At 37.6% G+C, this 22576-nt stretch overlaps 2 protein-coding genes and 1 non-coding gene across 3 annotated transcripts; all 3 read left to right on the forward strand.

Annotated features, from left to right (window-relative positions):
- The first annotated feature begins 1215 nt into the window (after positions 1-1215).
- Positions 1216-1483, forward strand: LOC140538457 (small Cajal body-specific RNA 13). Its single transcript, XR_011977765.1, has one exon.
- Positions 1484-3626: 2143 nt separating this feature from the next.
- clmnb (calmin b) lies at positions 3627-11031 on the forward strand. Its single transcript, XM_072676669.1, has 10 exons — positions 3627-3720; positions 6324-6385; positions 7061-7156; positions 7796-7879; positions 8569-8661; positions 8942-9168; positions 9628-9821; positions 10130-10212; positions 10500-10890; positions 11003-11031. The coding sequence occupies exons 1-10, from the start codon at positions 3627-3629 to the stop codon at positions 11029-11031; spliced, it is 1353 nt and encodes a 450-aa protein (XP_072532770.1).
- A 6896-nt stretch (positions 11032-17927) lies between these two features.
- Positions 17928-20883, forward strand: LOC140535501 (alpha-1-antitrypsin homolog). The gene is made up of 4 exons (XM_072656899.1): positions 17928-18594; positions 18688-18958; positions 19623-19770; positions 20695-20883. The coding sequence occupies exons 1-4, from the start codon at positions 17928-17930 to the stop codon at positions 20881-20883; spliced, it is 1275 nt and encodes a 424-aa protein (XP_072513000.1).
- The last annotated feature ends 1693 nt before the right edge of the window (positions 20884-22576 follow it).

Here is a 22576-nt window from a genome sequence, read left to right on the forward strand (position 1 = left end):
GCCCCGCCAACGGTACCCAGAAAAGCGCGAAGCCCATTGGCCCACGCGTGTTCGTTTTCCTCTTCAATTGGCTAAAGCGCACGTCAATCGTTGCAAACTCGCAGGAACGCAGATCCGCCGCGATCCAGGGTCGCGTCTCTAATGCTTGTATTCCCTACATAGTGCGCTACGCAAGTCAGCTACACCTGACGAATACCTCTATAGTACACTCTATAGTACACTAAGTGCTATACAATAGGTAGGGAATTCCTTTCTGTTATACAGTACATGTAAACGCAGGACTCGGTGTAGGAGACATTATTTCACGACCTGCATAGTGAACTACATAGGATCAGAGAGGCGTTTGAGACTGAGCCCAGGTCCTACGCCACCGGAAATGTGGATTTAAGTGTTACACAATGTGCTATTTTTTAATACTTAAGCTTTATGTGACATCTTAGACGCCCTTCATGCTAAATATAGCTATCTCGCGTGTAAAGGGATTGTGCTGTGTAGGTTGTAGCTACACGATAAACAACGGACAGGCTTTTATTTTGTACTCGCGCACTAACGGTATTTCCGGGTAGCGATGCTTAAATTCAGCTGCCGCGTCTTTAAAAGCAGATGGGTTTGTTTTGATCATTGTGTTTACGGGGTGTAACGATTTAATTATGAGGCAGTCGCTATAATTTAAGGTGAGTTTGCTTATTAGCAACAGGAGGTGCGTATTTGAGCACGCACGTGTCTGTCTGTAGTGTTGTAGAAAACCATATCCAGCGATAAGCCGCACATGTGGGATCCTGCTCTGTGGGAAATGCTTTAAAGAGTGTTTGGGGGTGATTTCATTCCTCAGACATTCTGAAATATGACCATTGCATAGTCAAATACAGGCAAACAAGATTTGACGACAACACCAATGTGTTTTGCTGTGATTTAATTTTATACTATTTATTATTATTGATGTGGGGGATTAAATCAGCCATTGTTTGTTACCTTTTCTCTATGGATCAACAAAAGTAATGCTGCCAATCATTTTCTCTAGTAAAAAGACCCTATAGCACAATGACTGGGGCTCTACTATAAATGACATGGTGATATTTGCTTGAAATCCACAGGTTGCTGATGAAATCTATATCACTTAAATGCCCTTTAAAAGACTGCCTCCAGTGTTGGTCCTTGAGGCCCCCTTCTCGGCCCACTTTTTATCGGCATATTCAAGGCTTACTGCTCATGGCAGTGCTGCAGTCTTTGGTTCTCTCCTGTTGATGAAGAGCGACCCAGCAGCACTGCCCAGATTATGGGAAGAACCGAAGGCGAGACCTCTGGAGTTTGCGTGGTCTTTCGTGCGATATTCTTTCGACAGATTCAGCTTTCAGCCCTGTTTCCACGGCGGTGACAGTCTGACTGTACTGTTACCTATCTACAAACAGGCAGAGCAAACCGGCAATGAGATATTGTCTGGGAGGGCAAGCTGACCTCTCCGACACTTTAAATTGCCACACTTTACTGAGCCTATAGTAATAATGACAATTGATTCTGCCTCTGATTCTGCCTCTGATTCTGCCTCTAGGTGGCTCTTCTGGCTGCTGAGGAGTTGAATGGATGTAAACCATTAAGAGATGAGGTGTACAATCCTACTGCTTCTGCTTCACCATTTGTAATGTCTGTTTTAGTTGGGGTCCCCAACAAGGAACAGAATCCCAAATCATAACATCAAGGCGTTTGCGCCAACATTTATTATTTTTATTCATTTATTTTATTTTTTTTTAAATCAAGTTTACAATGAGGCTAACATTGCTAACAAACACTACATGTAGACAATCTCCAATCTCTTCCCTCACCAATTGACCATCCTAGTAGGGTGCCTGTTCGGTACTTGTACTAAAAATATGCTTTGTTAACATGGGTCTGACTCCCTTTCGAGGGATCATTTTTTGTTTCATACAAGTTGTAAATAACCTGTATTCTACTGGACATTTGCTGTTCCATTGCTCATTCCTTCAGTCACCTTATGGAGTAATGTAATATTTAATCTAAATAAAACTATTGAATTTAGGTCTGTGTGCTGCTTACATCTACATTGCCTTTGGTCTGACCTTCACCTTTGTGGGTTGCACCTCAAGACCTTTTAATGTTCAAGCAAAAGGAATTTTCCTCTTTAAAGCGACAATTACCACTTACCATTTGTTAGTTGAGTTTGATTTATAGGGTGTGTACATTTTTATTTATTTGTCCTCAAATAACTGTAAACTGGACTTTTAGCAAATAGTAGAACTGTGCACAAACCAGTGCAAGGCAAAATGTGCCAGACATGGTAATATCAATGGTAACGAGACATGGGGTGACCTGCGTATGTACAAGTTCATATAGAGATAGTATGCAGAGTCTTTTACTTTCTCTTATGATTCAGAATAAACTTGGGTGTTCAGTATGCTGTGTACAGTATGTTTCTTGGTGAATGCTGAGAATACATGAATCCAGTAAAGACAGTATAAATGCTAAATAGCTGTTTCTCAACATCTGTTGGATCAAGCTGAAATTGTGCATTCTGTATTTTCAGTATAGAGTTCTGATGACTTGGTAACTGAAAAGTGTTGGTCAATCAGATGTCTTATTCAGGTTTCATGGTTATTACTCAATGATTTCTGTCCTCAGACTCCTTAATGATGTGTGTATGTACTGTACATGTACACAGCACATAAATCAGTCTGTGAGCTTATCTATTTTGATTTGGGAATATAGAAGGATCAGTGATTGTAAAATTTAGTTACTAAACGTTTGAAGTTTGAAACTGTGTGGTAGTAATGCTTGGTTCTGCACTATATTTAAAAATCTCCAGAATTGCAGCACTGCCTCAGTTTAATTCAATTACATTTTATTTATATTGCACTTTTTACAAGTGTTGTCACAAACCAGCTTTACAGAGATCAGGGTCCGAGCCTCTTTTGAGCAAGCTGGTGGCAACAGCGGCATGGAAAAACACCATTTGGGGCGAGAAGAAGAAACCTTCAGGGGAACCCATTCTCCTCAGGTTGACACCGGATGACGATAATAATAAAAAGCAAAACAAGAATAATGACTAACACAACTGAATTAAGAAAAAAAAAGGTAAATGTGGCATCAAGCCAAACAAAATAAAAATGTGAGTGAGAATGATAAAGTCCATGCAGATAAACAGTCAGAGGCATGCTCATGCAGAGAGAGGGGGATGAATAAATTCGAGGCCCCAGAGCAGGTCAGTGGGCAGGAGGGTAGGAGAGAGCCAGGTCAGGTGGAACCAGGATGGGACAGTTGGAACTGGGCATCTCAATATATGAGGAAGAGACAGAAAGGAGGAAAAAACACAAGGGGTTCGGAGGAGGGAGGGAAAATGTTTAGAGTTGCCATTTGTGGCTATATTTTACTTATTTAGTTATTCATTACAATGTGATGTTAATCTCACTCAAGTTGAACATGTTGGCAGCAAGTCATTTTTGAGTAAGTGCTGCAGGTATTTAGGTGAGACAGGCGTGTACATGCATGTGTGTGTGTGTGTGTTTGTGCATGTGTGAGAGAGAGGAAACTGTGTGTGCCAAGTCTTGCATTAAGTTTCACAATCAGCCACATGCTTTTTACCTTTTTGCGCTGAATCCGGCTTCCTCAGTGAAATGTCCTCACCTGTGGCCCATCTGGTGGACAGGCGGTTGGAACGCGAGAACGTTACAGCTCCTAGAAGAGATAGAACCACTCCAAACCGCCAAGGTAAGACACTACACGCTCAGACAGGTTCACTCTGAGGTTACAAATCAACTGTATCTACTCTACCAACTCTACCATTCCCTACTACTTTATCATGCCAGGGTTTTTTTACCATGTAAGATTTCCTAAATAGAATCACCTGCAGTCTTTTTTATCGAATGAACAGATGCAGATGATCAGGAATACTTGGAGGTCATATCAGCAGATTATCTTGTTTAATTAGCCAATATATATAAAAACCACAGTTTGAGGTACCTTAAAGTGTTCTTTGTGTTCATCACATGATGTTAATGTTATATACTAATTGTTAATGTGTTGTTTACTAGAACTCAGCTTTCAGCCAAGGAAGCTTAGGGAGCGTCATTTTTAACAGTGTAGTATTTGACTCCTCAGGCTGGAACCAGCTCCAGCCAATGCTTGTTCTCACCTGCAGTTTGAGTGTTTTCTTAAAGGAGTCCTTCACCTAAAACGCTAAACATAATGACAGTGCTTTTTCATGTTACACTTTGCATGCACAAAAGCCAAATGTGGCTCACAAAATGTGTGCAAATAGAAAAACAACATAAATGAAAACCATGCAAAAAAGGCAGATGCTCTTTCGCGTGAGTAGCAATGATTTAGGATACACCGCACTGTTCGAATTGTATACACTCTGACCCAAAAAGAATTTGTATTTGTACCTGTCTCTAATTATTAGTTTTAATTATTAGTAAAATGGTGTCATATTTTACAATATACAAAATAGTTATGAGGTTTGAAGCTATCATCATATCTATGCTATTGTAAGCAAACTCTTACTGAAGCCACTTATATACATTCGGCTGTACATTTCTTCATAGGTTATCAAAATACAAGTTCTTGGAATTGATTTACAAAATAATCAGCAATAAGAAAATACCAGTTCCCACTTTTTTTGCATGCATTAACTATCCAAGCTTACAATAAGATGTGTAACCACCTGACTCACTAAGAACTGCAACGCTAAAAGCTTTATTTAAGTAAGATATTGGTTAACAAATTCATCTATATTTTAGACAACTATCTCAGCTTATCAGAACCACTACTGCACAGAGAGCAAAAAAAAAGCGGTCGTCGCCTGGCTTCGTATAATGCATGCCGGTTAGTTTTTTTGCCCGACTCACATCGGTGTGTCATGATGACATACAGCGTTATAATCTTGTGGGTGAGGTGGCTGCAGGTATCAGAGTCAGTCACAGCAGCTCTTCCCACGGGTGGCACTGGCAAAGAGACAGCTTGATGACGACAGAGCTTAATCCTCATTGGTTAGAAGCATCACTAACACCTGTTATGGTTGTTTCAGATCATTCTAAAATGTAAAACTCCAGTCTTTGGTCTTTGTTGTACTTCTCATTTTACTGCTGTAAGGCCTCTAAAGTGCTTCTGTATTTTATATCCCAATATTTTGATTTTCATTTAAATATTTTGATTTTAATAGCACTGTATTACTGTTGCAGAAATAACAACAACAACAACAACAACAATAATAATAATAATAATAATAATAATAGTTATTATTATTATCATTATTATTATTATTATTATTAGTAGTAGTAGTAGTAGCAGTAGTAGTAGTAGTATGAAGGAAATAAGAAGACTCAAATTTACTTGCAATTAAATATCAGGTAGTACATTTCTAGATTACAATTATTTCATGTAATTTATGTTTCTCTCTACGACTAGCTGTAATTTATTCGGGTCGTAATACTGACGTATAACCTGTTATTCATTCCTACAGATACAAATAACATGAAACTGAGAGGCATATTGAGACCAATTAACAGTAACATTCGACAACATGTGTTCACTACTTTATTATTTCATTTGGTATTTAGGGCATACATAATGCCATATGCCTCATAATATCAAAACATAATCATCATCAGCCAATGGAATATCACTTTATGCATACCACATATTTTGCAGTTAAGGCTGAAGAATGGTGAGTAAACAATAAAAGCACAATGCAATAGGTATAGTGATTTTGGGAATATTTATGTACATTTCTAGATAAAGAGTACCTAAACTACATAACGAATAAATTTAAAAACAGCAGGGTATAGAAAAAGCTCTGGGTTAGGTACTCTCTATCGAATACTTTTCAATATTTAATGAAATAGAATTAAATAAATTGTACTCATTTTCTTACCAAAGCCAGCCGAACATTCTCTTTGCAAAAGAATAACAAGGCCTTTACTCCTGAAACAAAAGCCCTTCTCCCCCCTAGCCTCCTCCATCAGTACCCCCCCACCCCCCCCACCCAAATTGACAAGTGGTCATTGGTAGATGCACAGACTTGTGTTTTTCACTTTTGGGTGCAAACAGATGGACTGTTGGACAAAACTATCTGCACTCATGATGCAAATAGACACCCCATGAAAACATGAAAATTTGATTGAATAAATAAGGACTGAGGTGTTTAAAACAGATGCTTAGGGAATCTAACTTGGAAAATAGCTCCATGTTTTTGGAGTCTAACAACTATACATTAAGTATCATGCTAGAAAATCTCTTTCTGTTATCTCTGTTAGCATTCCTTTGAGAACCGAACACAAGCTAGTATTCGCCGTATTTATTCTGTTCCCCAGGTACCAGGGAAGCTGTCCGGAAACGAACCTTCACACGATGGATTAACACACATCTGACAAAAGTGAGGCATTTTGTCTTCTTATGTATGCTGTCGAGTGTCGTTCTAATGTGGGAGTTCTTCTGCTTTAAGCTGCAACCAGCTCTGACACACAGCTTGTGTAATCTCCATTGAAACCATTGAAACACTGACCCAAAAAAAGGGACACTATGGAGCAGCAGTGAGCACATTAGCCTAAAGGCAGAATTAATCATCCCACATCAGCACCCAACCTCACTGATGCTGTTAAGTCATACCGTGTTCTGAACCAGATTGATTTGTCCAGCAAATCTGAATGTGATTTGAGATTTTCAGCTTGAATAAAGAGGAATAGCCACTATTGTTGCTACTCCAGGCTCAGTAGCCTCTTACTGCACTATGTAACTTTGATGAAGCTGGCAGGAAAACACTCGTGAGAACTGTATAATGCTGCAAAACCGTGACAGTTCTGTATCTCACAGCTTGTGAACGAATGTCATTTATTGGTGTCTCAAAACGCAAATTCCATTTCTGACTGGAGCAGGAAATGATCATTCTCGCATAATGCTGCTTTAACCCATGCAGCATTAACAATTGTGTTAAAATGTCTTCGATTATTCAGTCGGTTCAAACTGCCTCTGATACTAAAATTTTAGCCAAAAGTGCATGTTCTACACTTTAATAACAACTCAACTCATGAGACTTCTCTCTCTTTCTCAGTGTGACCCTTCCCTGCAGGTAGACGATTTGTTCACAGATGTCCAAGATGGAAAGATTTTGATGGCGCTGTTAGAGGAGCTCTCCGGGTTTAAAATGGTTTGTTTGATCAGTTTCATCACTGCGTGTTTCCTCAAACACTACAAAACTATTGTAATACTGGTTGAGATGGTGGGTGTTTAAAGCAATAGTTTGGTGAATATTCAGATGTCCCCGGTTTCCCCCTTTAAACAGAATGTAGTAAATCAGCCAAGACATAATAGCTGTCTTGTTTCAGCTTCTTTAGTTTTATCATGAGATCATTGGTTTAGCTATGGACTAAGTCCTAGACCTAGAACTAGCCACTATAATCACAGCAACTTCACCATGATTTGAGAATAAGAAACATGTTGACTAAGTATCAAAAAGAGGGCTTATAGCTAGGCTCTGCATTCTGCACTTATCTGCATCTTTGGGCTGTGGTTCCTCTCCCTTAATTCTCCCGGTCATCCTGATGGCCAGTCCATCCCTGGATGTTCCTAACAAGTAATAAACAAGCCTATAGTTGCTGAGTTAGCATGCATGTCTAAAACCTGGCCTTAAATCGTGTGGAATTCACAAACAGTATGTAAAAGACTTGCTTATGCGGTTTCTTTTCAGGACCTCAGCAGCGTTACTGCTTCTCTAAACTGCTTTTACTGTTAGCATGATGAGTTTTGAGCTAGGTCTCAGCATTTGTGATGTAAGTGTTTTCTCCAGCTCTACAGGTTCAGACCGTCTACACATCGCATTTTCACCCTTAGCAACATCGCCAAGGTCCTGGAGTTTCTTGAGGACAGGAATGTGAGTGATGTTTACTTTAAAAATGTGCAGATCAGATGCCCCAAAGACATGTGCTTAAAGTAGTTTTTCACTGTAGAAACAAATGTAAGGGTTAAACTGTGCAAATTAGATTTTTTTAGACACCCCTTTAGAGAAATTGTAGCCGCACAGTAGACTTTTATTTTCATCAAATTGCTTAGAAAAAAACTAAAAATTAAATTCCCTGTTCTGCACCCTCTAAGAACTCTGTGTTACCCCCCCAAAATGTGTGACTGCTCAGTTGAGTTGCCCAGTTAGAATAAACAGAATTGGATGTTAACGTTACTTTAACATAATCACTGCACAAGATCATGTTAGCAGTTTCTTTGCTAGACAAACTTGTATTTTACCTTCAGATCTTTAAAAATATTTACTCTTTACATAATAAGATATATGGCTATAGCTACAGCTGTGTATGTAGGTAGGTAGCCAAAAACATTTTGGCCACATTTCATGTTTACTGTGCTAAGTAAATCTTGATTTATATTCTAGTTGTATTACAGTAACTGTAAAGACAGTAAGGGAGTATTAAGTATTTTAATATGATGATGCAATAAAACACAAGAGGGAGTGATATGCTGTATATCAGGTATAGACACCCAGCATGCCCCTCAGCCACTCACATGGTGAGGTTGAAACTAACTGTGGCATAATGTATCTTTTGACTTTAGGTGAGAGTTGTGAGTATTGATGCCACAGACATTGCTGATGGAACACCTTCGGTTATACTTGCACTTATCTGGAATATCATAGTTTACTTTCAGGTAAAGAACATCAATCTTATCCAGTACCACAAACCAATGATTATATGTGATATGTGAAAGAATCATTTTAACATGATTCTTCTCATTATTGTTATATTATTATATATTTTTTGTGGTGTGGTGTGTTGTGGTCACTACAATGATGTTCACTTGTCAAGTACCAAAAACAATCCCCTCAATCACAATCTGTTTTATATAGCTGGTGTTTTATTTGGTATTAGTCAAGAAATGTTAAGCTTTATTTGAACAGGTCTAATCTTTCTGTATTTTCCTCCAACAGCTAAAGGAAGTCACAGGAAGTCTTGAAAGGAGCTTTTCCTCAAGTGTGTCCAGTTTAGTGTCTCTGGCTGACAGCAGCGACTCAGCCCGCAGCTCTCCAGTGCCCCCCAGTGATGAACACTGCAGCACTCTTCCCTCCAAAAGGAAAAGAGTAGCCTGTCAGCCCAAATACTACCGCAGCAGGGCCATCAGCACACTGCTGAACTGGACTCAGACCTGCGCTGCACCGTAAGAACAGGGGCTCACATACCAGAGTGCTGATATAATAATAATAATAATAATAATAAATATGTTACTTATTTTGCTAAATTGTTCATCCTGAATGATTTTGTATGGCTCATTAAAACAGTTTAAGAGTAACAGTATTAACAAGTTAACAAAGTGTTAAAAGCTATATTTTTAGTGTAACTCTGTTACTCTTGTATGTTACGGCTACTGTTTGACAGTCAATATTTTGGGGTGGGGTTTAGTGAAAGGTGGTGTGATTAGAGTTTAGAGTTAAAATTATTATCCTAGATACCCTGATAGTTAGTTTTATTTTCCACTTCAGTGACCCACTCAGCATAAAGTAGTGCACTGACGAGTAGGACATTGTGCTGAAACATGTACTGATTTTTACTGAAGTGTAGAGGGGGGGGGCATTTTAATACAGTACATTATCATCATTGATCTGTGCTTTGTGTTCAGGTATGGTGTAGAGGTGCAGGACTTTGGTAAAAGCTGGAGGAATGGGTTAGCGTTTCTGGCACTGGTAAAGTGCGCCAGACCTGAGCTGGTGGACATGACAGCAGCTCTGACCTCAAGCCCCAGAGAGAACATTACACAGGCCTTCAGAACAGCTCAGCACTGTCTGGGAATCCCCCCGCTGCTGGAACCAGAGGGTAAGACAAATATTTTTGTTTGGAGATGTAAGTAGAACCAATGTTTTTATTATTGATGTTTCGACCACTTAAATGTCCAGTGCCCACTGGAGGGACCAGCCCTCTACTCCTCTAATGCTGATGCTGATGATTAAAGTTGTAATTAGTTATCTGACACATTTGTTACATAACTTTTTATATATATATATATATATATATATTAATGCTATAAACACATTGCCCTGTTCAGTATGTAACATCCTTTGAAAGAAAAGCTTTATAGAACAGTATTTGTTGTTTTGTTCTACATGGATTTTATCCTGGTGCAGATGTGTTGATGCGCTCTCCAGATGAACAGTCTGTAATCACCTATGTGGCACAGTTCCTCCAGCATTTCCGAAAGATCAGAGATGTGAGTAGTTTCATAAATGTTGCAAACTATTTTCACTCTAGAAAAAAATCTGTATTTTCATATGCAAATATACATATACACACAAACAAATAAAAAAGTCAAAAAACAATTGTAAGCTAAGATAAATTAATTTATTGAAAAAAATATTTTTTAAATGCCAAGCCAACTTGTAGAAGAGATTGCTTTTCAGTGTACCCACAAACAGCACTATTAAACATATTAAATACTGATTTTATTTGTTATATCTCATTATTATGTCTGATTCTTTTGTTTTTCTTTTTGTGCAGGACGATGCATTTGTGTGTCCAGAAGGCAAATTTAACCCTATTGGAAATTATTATGACACTGAAGTATCCTGCTCTTCACTGGGGTTTGTGCGAGAGCTTGAGGGCTTTTCTGATTTCACACAGAACAAGTCTGATTTCTCCTTAGAACAGCTTGACACACCCCCTTCTTACCACTGCCCGAGGTCCTCAGCTGCTAAATTCAATGCTGAATCAATAGAAGAATTAAGCCACTCAAATGAACAGTACCCGCATAGTTCCATGGAGGGGCACTGTTGGAGCTCCGTTAACCAGAATAAGATCCTGGAAAAATACGTTGGAGGCTTGTCCAGTGGTTCAATGGAAAGCATATACATTCTGCCTGAGTTGGACTCAGAAGAAGAGGATGCTTACAGTTACATTCTAGAGCTGGACCATGAAGAATTCAAGCTTCCTAATGATCTTGAATGGAGAGCAGACATTAATGCTCAAAAAACACATCATAATTTAGGTGATTTTCATCACAGAAATGGAGAAGGGCATCATGTATCCTTAAATCCATCCTTAGACATACAGAAGCAAAGTCTCCAACCCTCATCAGAAGCCTACAGAGAAACAGCAGAGGAAAATAATCTGGAAGCTGATTTCTTCTACTTTAATAACACTGGTTGTCACCACAGGCAAGATGAAATAGCTAAGGTGACACCTACAGGTCCGCATCTATGCACTCAGGATGACAACCTGGATATTAAAGACATCCAAAATATTGCAGGCTTTCACAATGAAGTCATTGCTGAGCCCTGTGTTTCTTTGAGAGACAGAACTTTGATTAGAGGACATCCTTCTGAAAAAGATGAGAGCCTTCACACACATATCTCCAGTGATACCATGGACAACCAGTCACACTTTGTGAAGAGTGCTTTCAAAAAAGAAGATAAACTTAGTGAAGTTCCCAACCCCATGAAGAACAATCTATTAGATGATTATTCTCAATTAAGAAACTTTACACATCAGACTAATCTTAGCTTGGCAGCGAAGGAGGCAAGAGACACAACCTCAACTTCAGAAGCAGCAATGTAAGTGGAATAGCACCAGGGATTGTTCTTTGTCATTCATTGTATTGCCATCATTATTACCCTGCAGAAACCCATACTGGGTTTAGGACGCTCCAATTTGGCCCACCAAATAAATTTGGAATTCATATTCTCAGCAGGGTTGATCTGCTGCTTTTTTAAGTTCAGACATTTATTAAAATAAATACACACTTCCTTAACTGCACTGGCACTAAATACAAACACCAACAGCGAGACGGTCATACTCAGCAGCAACTAGCAGAAGCAATAAGAACCTCTGTTTCAGCAGAGAGACAGAACAACAAACAGACAGTCACATTTTGTAAAAACTGTGAAACCAATATGAGTTCTGATTTAGTTGTAATGATTGGGGGATTGAGGCCCTTTTAGTAATCCTTCATCCCAGATAGAGGTCACAGAGATATCCATAATAGAAACACACCCAAAATAAATACAAAATAACAGAACACCAAGAACACAACAAGGAACCCAAAATGCAGCAAACATACATTTACATCAACAATGACATTCCTAGACAAGGAACAGCACAAACACAGGGGTATAAGAGCACAAGACAAGGCACAGGAACACCTGGGGAGGATAACAAGAGGGCAGGTCTACAAAGAAGAAACATGTGGGCACATTAATGACTAGGCGGGGATAGAGCGGACACCAGAACACAAAACAGAGAAGAGCATGTGCTGAAGAGCATGTGCGAAAAGCCAAGAAACGTAGATGCAGAATAGGAAGAAAAAACACAAGGGCAAAACAGAGACACCTGTTACATCAGCGAGAAAACTGCTGCAGCTCGATAATCTGGGAATTATTCTCTGCACTTGGTCACAGTTTATTTTCCATGTAGAGTGAGTGAAATATTTTGAGATTTCTAACTGCTACATCACTAAAATAGGACTTGAAATATACATAGTGTTATACAGAGATGTTAGCTACCACTGTGAGAAATCCTGCAGAGTCAAAACCAACACTGAACACATACACTGTTCATGCATTGCTTTATGGGAAGATTTTATTATTTTATAGCTCTACCAGAGGCTGCATGTTGAGCTGAAAGTGTTAGTCAGTCAGTCCAGATGATGTCTATCAGATGAAGAAAGCTGCCTTTTATTGTCATTAATGGACTGAATAATGTCTGTGCATTATTCACTATGCTTTAGCAAAAGTATGCTAATGACATAATTCTCCATTAGAAAAATAATGCTTTTTCAGAAGCAGTGGGCCCTGTGCCGAGCTTTCCAACTTGACCTCTCTGCACACTTCTGGATGTCACATCAACCTTTTGTTCATCAGGTCTACTCTTATCTCATGGGTCATGCACTCTCTGTTTTGCAGGGATTGCAGTGTGACTTCACCTGTTGATGCCATGAACCCTGAGGTACTGCATACAGTCCTTCTGCTGTGGATTCTCACCTACTGTATGTTCATGCTGCCCCAGTTGGAGACATGGATGCTTTTTTAGCTAGAACTGGTTCAGGACAGAACAAAGACACATGCACAAAATAGTAAAATGTTTCTATATGCATGAAGTAAACATACCTACTGTGCCTTCAGTATCCACTTTTTACTGTAGTGTCCTGGACAACCTTCACACGTTTTGAGAGTGTTACACGCTGGACATTTTTAATAGGCAATTTCAACAATTTGTAAAAATATATCTTTTTGTTGAATTAAATGGTTAAGCTGTGAAAAACGTAACTGAGTGGGTTTGGTGCAAAACGCTTTGTTTTACAGAAACTTGCCAATTCAAACTTGTTTACAGTGGTAGAGAATGAAACCAGATACCTCAAGAGTTAAATGGCTCTAATAGCGCCATCACAGAAAGCCATTACACTATTTATGAATCCACTGTCTGATGTCTGAAACATTGTTTTACTATAATTTTGAAAGCGTTTTGGGTCTGAGGTAATGGCAAAGGGACACATTCAGTGTGTTGTGCTGAAAAATAAGCCCCAAAGAAATGCTGCCACTATTTTATTATCAGCATTACATCTAGAAATAGATGTATGTAGGTTCATTGGTGGTTTTGAATATTACATAAAATTGTTTTGTTTGTGTTGTAATCATGGTGACCCTTCACCACCACTATAAAGAAAACTGGAGGCATCTCTACAATTCCATACCAAACTCACTCTGAATGTGTTCATGTCAATTATAAGAAAATAAATATCGAAATATTGTGGCATGAGCATTATTTCATAGCAAGTTTGCTGTAAAAATATCTATTGTAAGTATAATTTAGTTTTTCTTTCAGTGCTTTTACCTCATTAATAAAACAGATTCAGCCAAGCATTATTGTATCTGCATGATCATATTATTCACTTTCTTGATACAGAGAATTCTGGGTGTTCGGGGGAATCTTACCTTTAGTAGGTAAGACAGCAGATGATGTAATAATCAGACTGCTAGCATGGGCTGTTTCTGACTCGTCCCCACTGGGAGGCAGCCCACCGATTCTAAGAATACTCTGCACTGTCTGTTTGTTTGGAATTTGCCTGCTGGTTCAGGGTCAACAGAATCAATAGCTTTTATCACGGGTGCAAGAAAACAACTTCAGCTGCAGTTTGGACAGTTGCAGGAAGTCTTCAACAGAATCTTTGAGTAGCTCTGTTTTTTTTGTTGTTTTTTTTCAGTGGGTTTGTTTCATTCTGCTTGCAGCTTAATTACATTGCTTAATTACATTACAATAATTTTTATTGCCACAACCTTGGTAGTATTTGTATAAATAAATATCAGTTTTTATAAATCCACAGTGAACAATAAGCTAAATGCAAGATTAGGTAACAAGTGCAAACGGACACATTTATTTCCAGTACTGTGATTAGACATATTGTGGTGTAGTATAATAATGACTGTGACCTGCTACTGTCTGAGTTGTGAGTATCTGAGTGCAGATACAGGTAATTAGAGCAGTGCTGTATGTGCAAATATTATAATAGTGCAAATGACCAGAACCAATATTGTGCAACTGCAGTCAGTCAGGAGCAGAGTTCTCTGATGGCTGAAGGGGAGTAACTTTTCCTGAATACTGAACAGAGCAGTGATGTGGATTTATTTTATGTAAATGTGTACAAAGGTTAAGCTACCTCAGTACTACTCAAATATAAGTATTGAAAAAAGTAAGAAAACCGACAACTGACCCTCTCTTGTTTAATGGTGTGCAGCTGAACAGGAGCTGTTACATAATACACTGCACATATACAGCAGTTCTGACTAGTCGATGGCCTTCCCTTGCATGGAAAGCAAATACATCATAGCATAGGAATTACTCCGCATCTCATTATTTAACAGATTCATCCAAGTATTATTATATTTGTATGCTCTCATTAATTATACTGCACATGACTTATATATAAATATACTAAGAAATTTGTTTATATATATATATATATATATATATATATATATATATATATATATGAAAGATATAATGATATTAAAGATGTGTGATTATTATAATAATATTATTCAAGAAGTTTACATTATTTATAGATGATAGATGTTTAAGAGGGATTTATGCATTTCAGCACAATTGGTTAAGCAGCACTTTATTTTACATTACACTGAGCATTGGAATTTGCATAAAAGTGTTAGTAATTACCATTGTGGCAAAATGTACTGCTGTACACACCTAGTAATTTTATAGTCACTATGTGCTTTCAAAATATGTACCAGAAATGATATACCATAGGCACTTATAGGCACTTTTATCCTATAACAGCCCTGGTATAAAGATTTTATGCATAAAACACATCAGGAAGTCATGATGAAGTCCCTACTTAGAAGGTTTTCAGTGAAATAAAACAGATATGGAAAACTGTTTTTAAGAAAGCTAGTGTTTGTTTTGTCTTATCTTAGCTCATTTTACTTGTGACTGATCAACTGCTCAATTGATCAATTTGGCCATTGCAAATACAAAGAGTGCAAACAGACCATGTATATTCCATCTAAAATTCCCTACAAACAAATTTATCACACAAAAAGTAATGCATTAAATACATTTCATCACTGTTAGACATTCTAGGTTTCCCCAGCTAGGTTTTCTCCCAATATTAAATTAAGTTTACATTATTATTATTATTATTATTATTATTATTATTATTATTATTATTTTGCTATTCATTTATTTTTCTTCTGTTTTTACATGAATGACATCAATACTGACTAGTGTATTTGGCAGTGTCTAAGCTTAGAGGTAGGTTTGGACTGTAGTCAATTCACACTAACTGGGGATATATTTTAGCATCTGCTAAATGCCATTAATGTAAATGTACACATATACTACAATTTTGGTTCTTTATGAGAAAATGGGATAGAAGCCCATAGAAGACGACATTGATGTCATTATTTCCTGCATAAGCTTTGTATTTTGATTTTGTTTTACTGGGTTTAAAGGGATGTTCAAATCTGAGCTCCATATTGATTCTGCAGTTATTATTTTCTTAATGTATCAAATTCTTCATTTATGTAAATGTTTTTTACATTTCTTTATTTTACCATTAAGTAAGAGTTAAGAGTTAACATTGGTAGGTTATGTGAGCCTCTGCTTTAATCTGTTTATAGCTAAATATTCAGCATCACATTTACCAATATCCTCTTTATTGAGATTTGGGGTTTGGTCAGTTGAGGATTAAAGACACATAATTTCATTTATGTTAAATAGTTGTTTTTATTTCATTTTATTACACTGTGTAAAAGAAAACAAAACAAAAGCTTTTTTTTACGAAGCTGTCATTACATATGGCTTCCGGATTTTAGTGTCATGAATTTTTTCTCTTAAACTGAACCAGGTTTACAATCAGATATCATGTCCTATGTAAAAAACACCTACTCAGTGTAGGAGTTAAATCTCCTGACTCAGCTTTGCTACAAAATGTTGCATCACTGAGTATTGTATGAGAGATCATGACTGATTGGCTTCAGAGAATGTAGTGTTGGTTTGGGGGTTAATGTTTAAAAGTAGAGCTTAGCTGACCCCTAAAAAACTATAAAAAGATGGAACTCCATTGAAACTCCTGTGGCCAGGACACCAGTGGTAAGTAGACATGTATATAATTGTATATATTTAAAATGAGTAACTGATTACTAATATTTCAAAAATTATAACCACTAATGTAAATGAAATAATGGAAAACATTTTTAAAATAAGTAAATAATAATAAAAAACAGCAGTCAATATTAATCTACATTAAAATGCTACATGGGTTGTTATATGTCAGCACATCGTTTTTAGTCAGGTATGCTTAAATAAACAACTTAATCTGAGCTCCATATTAATTCTGCAGTTATTATTTTCTTAATGTATCAAATTCTTCATTTATGTAAATGTTTTTTTACATGTTTTTTATTTATTCACATATAATACAGTTTCTGTGGTAGAATGATATTTTTTACTCAATATTTTGCAAAATTCTGGTTTTATAAAACATACTTACTATGCATTATTTATTGATGAAAAGAGTTAACATTGGTAGGTTATGTGAGCCTCTGCTTTAATCTGTTTATAGCTAAATATTCAGCATCACATTTACCAATATCCTCTTTATTGAGATTTGGGGTTTGGTCAGTTAAGGATTAAAGACACATAATTTCATTTATGTTAAATAGTTGTTTTTAATTTCATTTGTTACACTGTGTAAAAGAAAACAAAACAAAAGCTTTTTTTATGAAGCTGTCATTACATATGGCTTCCGGATTTTAGTGTCATGATTTTTTTCTGTTAAACTGAACCAGTCAATCTTCAGGCTAAAAATATAATATAAAAGAACAAAAATTAAAAAGAAAAAATAAACATTTTTGAATAAACTTTTATTATGCTTTCATAAGGTAATTTGTTCTTCTTCTTGTTGCTCAATATATTGTAGAGCGAATCTGTAAGATCTTATGTTTTTAGATTGTATCCACCAACTGTAAAATATTCCAGATATTAATTTTATTCAAAATGTATTCTAGATCCTTTCATTCTGCAAAGTTTCATTCTAGATATTAATGACATTATAACTTTATTCTGGATATTAATGTTATTAGAACTTCATTCTGGATATTAATGTTATTAGAGCTTCATTTTGAATATTAATGTTAATAGAACATCATTCTGGATATTAATGTTACTAGAGATTAATTCTGGATATAAATGTTATTAGAACATCCCTTTAATTTTTTTTAGCTCTGCTTATTCTGTATTCATCTAAACTGTATTCCTATTTTATAGCTTTCTACTAATTGTTCTGCTTAAATGTATGTAGAACAGTTACTAGTGCACATTTGTAGCTAAATTGGTTTCATGTTATTGAACAATTTTAAACACGTGTACATCTTTAATCTAAATGTAAACCTGTACCATTCCACTTTCCAGTGTGATAAAATGTGGGGAAAGATTTACTCCTGTGTCTTGGGTGCTCTCCTGTTGACGGTGGCCTGGGCTGCCCCCCATGAACACCATGATCATTCAGACGACCACCATCAGCATCTCCACCATGGTAAGGATGAAGCTCACCCCAGCCATGATGGAGCAGACGGGTTGTGCCACAGACTCTCCCCCCACAATGCGGACTTTGCCTTCTCCCTCTACAAGAAGCTCTCCGCCCATCCTGAAGCCCAAGGCAAGAATATCTTCTTCTCTCCATTGAGCATCTCCATGGCTCTGTCCATGCTGGCTCTGGGGGCCAAAGGTGACACACACTCACAAATCTTCAGCACCCTGGGCTACAGCGCTCTCACTCCTGATCAGGTCAATGAAGGTTTCGAGCACCTGCTCCACATGCTGGGCCACAACCAGGATGCCATGCTGCTGGAGGCAGGAAGTGCAGTGGCTATCCGACAAGGCTTCAAGCCTGTTGACAAGTTTCTGAAAGATGCTCAGCATTTCTACCAAGGAGAGGCCTTCAATGTGGACTTTTCCAACTCTGAAGTGGCTGTGCAAGAAGTCAACAAGTACATCGCCACAAAGACAAAGAACATGATCACTGACATGGTCAAGAGCCTGGACCAACAGACTGTGATGATGCTCATCAACTACATATATTTCAGAGGTACAGCTGCCTTCTTTGCTTATCCATTCAGAAATGGCTTTCTCTTTCTCAGTACAAAATCTCAGTAAAAATTCTTGAATTCTATCCTCTAAGGTAAATGGGAGAAACCCTTCGAAGTGGAGCACACCCACAAAGCCGACTTCCACGTGGATGAAAACACCAAGGTGACTGTGGACATGATGAAGAGAACTGGCAGATATGACTTCTACCATGACCGAGAAAACTCTACCTCCATCATCATGGTGCCCTACAAAGGCAACACCTCAATGATGATTGTTCTACCTGAAGAGGGAAAGATGCAGGAGCTGGAAAAGCACATCTGCAAGGAGCATCTCAGAGACTGGAACAGCAAACTCTTCAGAAGGTACAATTTGCACACATTTGTTTTTCAGCTCTCCAGTGACTAAGGGTGGAACGATACACTCCCAATTAAAGCCCACAGTTTGATTCATGATACTGGATTAAACAATTTCACAATGCTTTTCAAGACATCTGAATGAAGAAATGGCATGACGTAGGAAAACAGGAACCAGTCAGACCCAACAGAGTCAAACTCAATGACAGAAGCTATCAAAGTCTTAATTTCAGTTAAAGTTGGGACAACAGTGGCAGAAATAATCTTTAATTACACAGCCAAACCCAGAGAGAAGTCAAAGGCAGTTGCACCATCAAAATGTTAATTTCTTTTGGAGGTGTGAAAACATAATTTAACCCCAGTGCTAGAACCAATCAAATTCTTTATTGTAGATACTATTGCAGATTGTGCCAACAGTATTTTTTTTTTCTAGAGATGTATATAATCTTTTTGAATCCAGTTAATGTTATATTACAAATTGTGTGATAATTAGTAAATGCGAGTTGAAAAGTCTCTAAAGTTATTTGGCAAACAGACACATGCATTCTAGGAAAACCAGAAAGATTTTAGCTGTGACTGGTTTCTTTTGGGAGATGTTTGGGAGATGTTCTATGACATTTGACAATGGTATGTTGAGAACCATCTGCAATCCTTTCTTCTCTTTCTTCTCTAGCTCCGTGGATCTGTTTTTGCCCAAGTTCTCCATTTCTGCGTCCTCTTGTCTTGCGGACACTCTGAAGGGAATGGGAATAGTTGATGCATTCTCAGACACTGCAGACTTTTCTGGGATCACTGAGGAGACCAAACTGAAGGCTTCTAAGGTATGTAATATATCGGTAGTCCTTCTCTTAGTCAATATGCAGCTATTAATGCACTCACCAAATGTCCACCACAAGATCATCAACAAATTGAATCATATTAAATTATATCCTCATGTTGTTATCAAATTAATTCAGATTTCTGGACAGAGGTCTATACTAAAGATATAGAAAACTTAAAGCTTTTGGCCCAAATAAAACTGTAGAAATTATGTCCAGATACATAGGCTGTGTCTAAACATGCACAGAAATCTTCCCATCTGTCTGCTCTCTTTGAGTTTGCCTGATCTATAGCTAATTAACATTGCTAGTTATTCAGAAGATTTGACAGTATCACTTTACAGTGAGACCAACCATACAAAGGGATTATAAATGGTTTATTATCAGTAATTTCTGTTGCTGCCAAATAGTGAGTCCACATTTATCTATGCTTTTAAACCTCAAATGTTGCTGAGTACGGATCTCACTTTGGGAGCACTGACCCCCTTTTGGTTATAAGTGTTAGTAGCTCATTTTCAACAGTCATAAACCATCTGAAATGCTCATCCAAAGAAAAAAAACTAAACTCTGTGATTCAGCAATTAATTACACACACAGATACCTAGGATGATTAGGGCACAGAGCAGTAAACCAGTAAATGAAGGTTCTCAATAGCACAATTGTGTCCATTAAATCAATACCTGTGGCAATGGCAAATAGGTGTGTAAAAGGTAAATTGGTCTGTTCAGACATGGGTGCACTCTATATGCCTACGTATACCCAACACTACACATTTTTATTATTTTTTACTCCAGTTAGAAGTTGACAAACTTGAGATTGGAGAAAGGTCTGCAACTCTTTAGAGGCTCTGTGGCTCTGTAGATGCACAAAGAAATCGATTATGTATCCAGTGTTCACACTCACACTTGTGTGACGATTTCCCCACAGGTCCTCCATCAGGCAGTGCTTAAGGTTGACGAGAAGGGCACTGAAGCAGCTGCTGCCACCACTATTGAGATCATGCCCATGTCTCTGCCAGACTCCATGATTCTCAACAGACCATTCCTGGTGTACATTATTGAGTCCAGCACCAGGAGCATCCTCTTCATGGGCAAGATATCTAACCCCACTGCATAAAGGCAACTGAATCCCCCCAAACCAACAAGCAGTATGAAGTCCTCATATTATGTATGAGGCAGAGGGTAAATGTTGTGCAGGACTTCCAGAAGAACTCCATTCAACTAAAATGAAACAGACGCAGTTCCCTTACCAAAGTTGAAAAATAAAAAATATATATTTTTCTTTTTTCAACCTGTACATTACTGTCAATTTTGTTTTTGTTGGCAAAATAAATAATAAAAAATATATACATTGAAATCAACAGACTTTTTTATTTGCTTTGTCAATGCAACTGACCAAACCAATCACTGGCTATATATTTAACATTTGTAAAACTATGAAAAGACAGTGATTCCAAAATATTACATTTCTTCAACTGATGTTGTGAAGATGGACAAAAGTAAGTATATATAAAAACTCTTCAGTTTGAGTCTACATGACATTTAATTACAAAATCAGAGTACTGCAGTACACAGGAGATGTGACACCAGTGATCACTGGTTACAGGGAAACCATGTCATCCATTCATCATCACATCTTCCTTGTCAGGGTTGCAGTGGGACCAGAGCCTTTCTGGAATCACTGAGCACAAGGCAGAAATATCCCCTGGACAGGGTGCCGGTCCATTGAATGGTACCACATGCACCCGTTCACTCACAGATACCTATGAGGCAATTTAGCATAGCCAATTCACCTAGCATTTGTGCTTTTAAGAGGTGGCAAGAAACCAGCATACCTGGAGGAAACCCTCACTATACTCACTATAACCTGGTTGTTTCATACTAAAATCCAAAAAGCCCTAAATATAGCCATGATTTTAGCTTTCGTTTTTTTTTTTAGCTTTTTTGTTTTGTTTTGTTTTTTTAGGTTTTTTTTAGGTTTTTCTTAAACTATGGGCTACCAGCCATAATACATTTAGATTTCCAAAGTTGGATGATCAAAGAACTCTGGGCATCCAGAAATTATGGATAGCAGCCCTCTATAACCGCCAAGGTGACCCATAATTTTACATTCACATTTACATTTATGGCATTTAGCCGACTTACAAAGTGCTTTGCTATTTACCCAAGACAAATCTTAGCTAGTTAGAATAGACCAATAATTCAAAGGATACCTCTAAGCTTAGACATTACTATATACAAAACAATAAGGTGACCATAGTACTCTATTCGTACTCTCAGAAGAGATGGGTCTTCAGTCTGCGTTTGAAGACAGCGAGCAACATAAGGGTACTTTATGAATGCAAATGGGAGTACATGAACTGTGATGGAAAGGAAGGAAGGAAGCTACTATATTTAAGCTTCAGCCTAATGTCTAATGGTGGTGGACAAATGACCTATACTCAGTATGTCTCCAGGCTAAAAGCGCACTTTGGGGGCAGCCTACAAGTTTGCCTCAGAGACTGCAAGCATGAACCACATACAGATAAAAAAAAGAGCAATAAACTATTAAAGGAAGGTTACCAGTTGTGCTACACCTTGAATGCTATCCTAAAGGAAATGCCAGCTAGTCTCAAGGATCACAATAGCACCATGATTTGCACATAATTTGTTCATTATATCAATACCTGTGACAATGAAGGACGATAGCAGACAGCACAAAAAAACTCTTTTACTTGGTGGTTAAATAGTCTAATGATAGATAAGACATATAACACTGACTGATGAAGACAAGTTCAGTAACCAAAAATATGTAATTATTGTAAAATGTG

This window comes from Salminus brasiliensis, chromosome 1, assembly GCF_030463535.1.
Source record: "Salminus brasiliensis chromosome 1, fSalBra1.hap2, whole genome shotgun sequence".
NCBI classification, from domain to species: domain Eukaryota; kingdom Metazoa; phylum Chordata; class Actinopteri; order Characiformes; family Bryconidae; genus Salminus; species Salminus brasiliensis.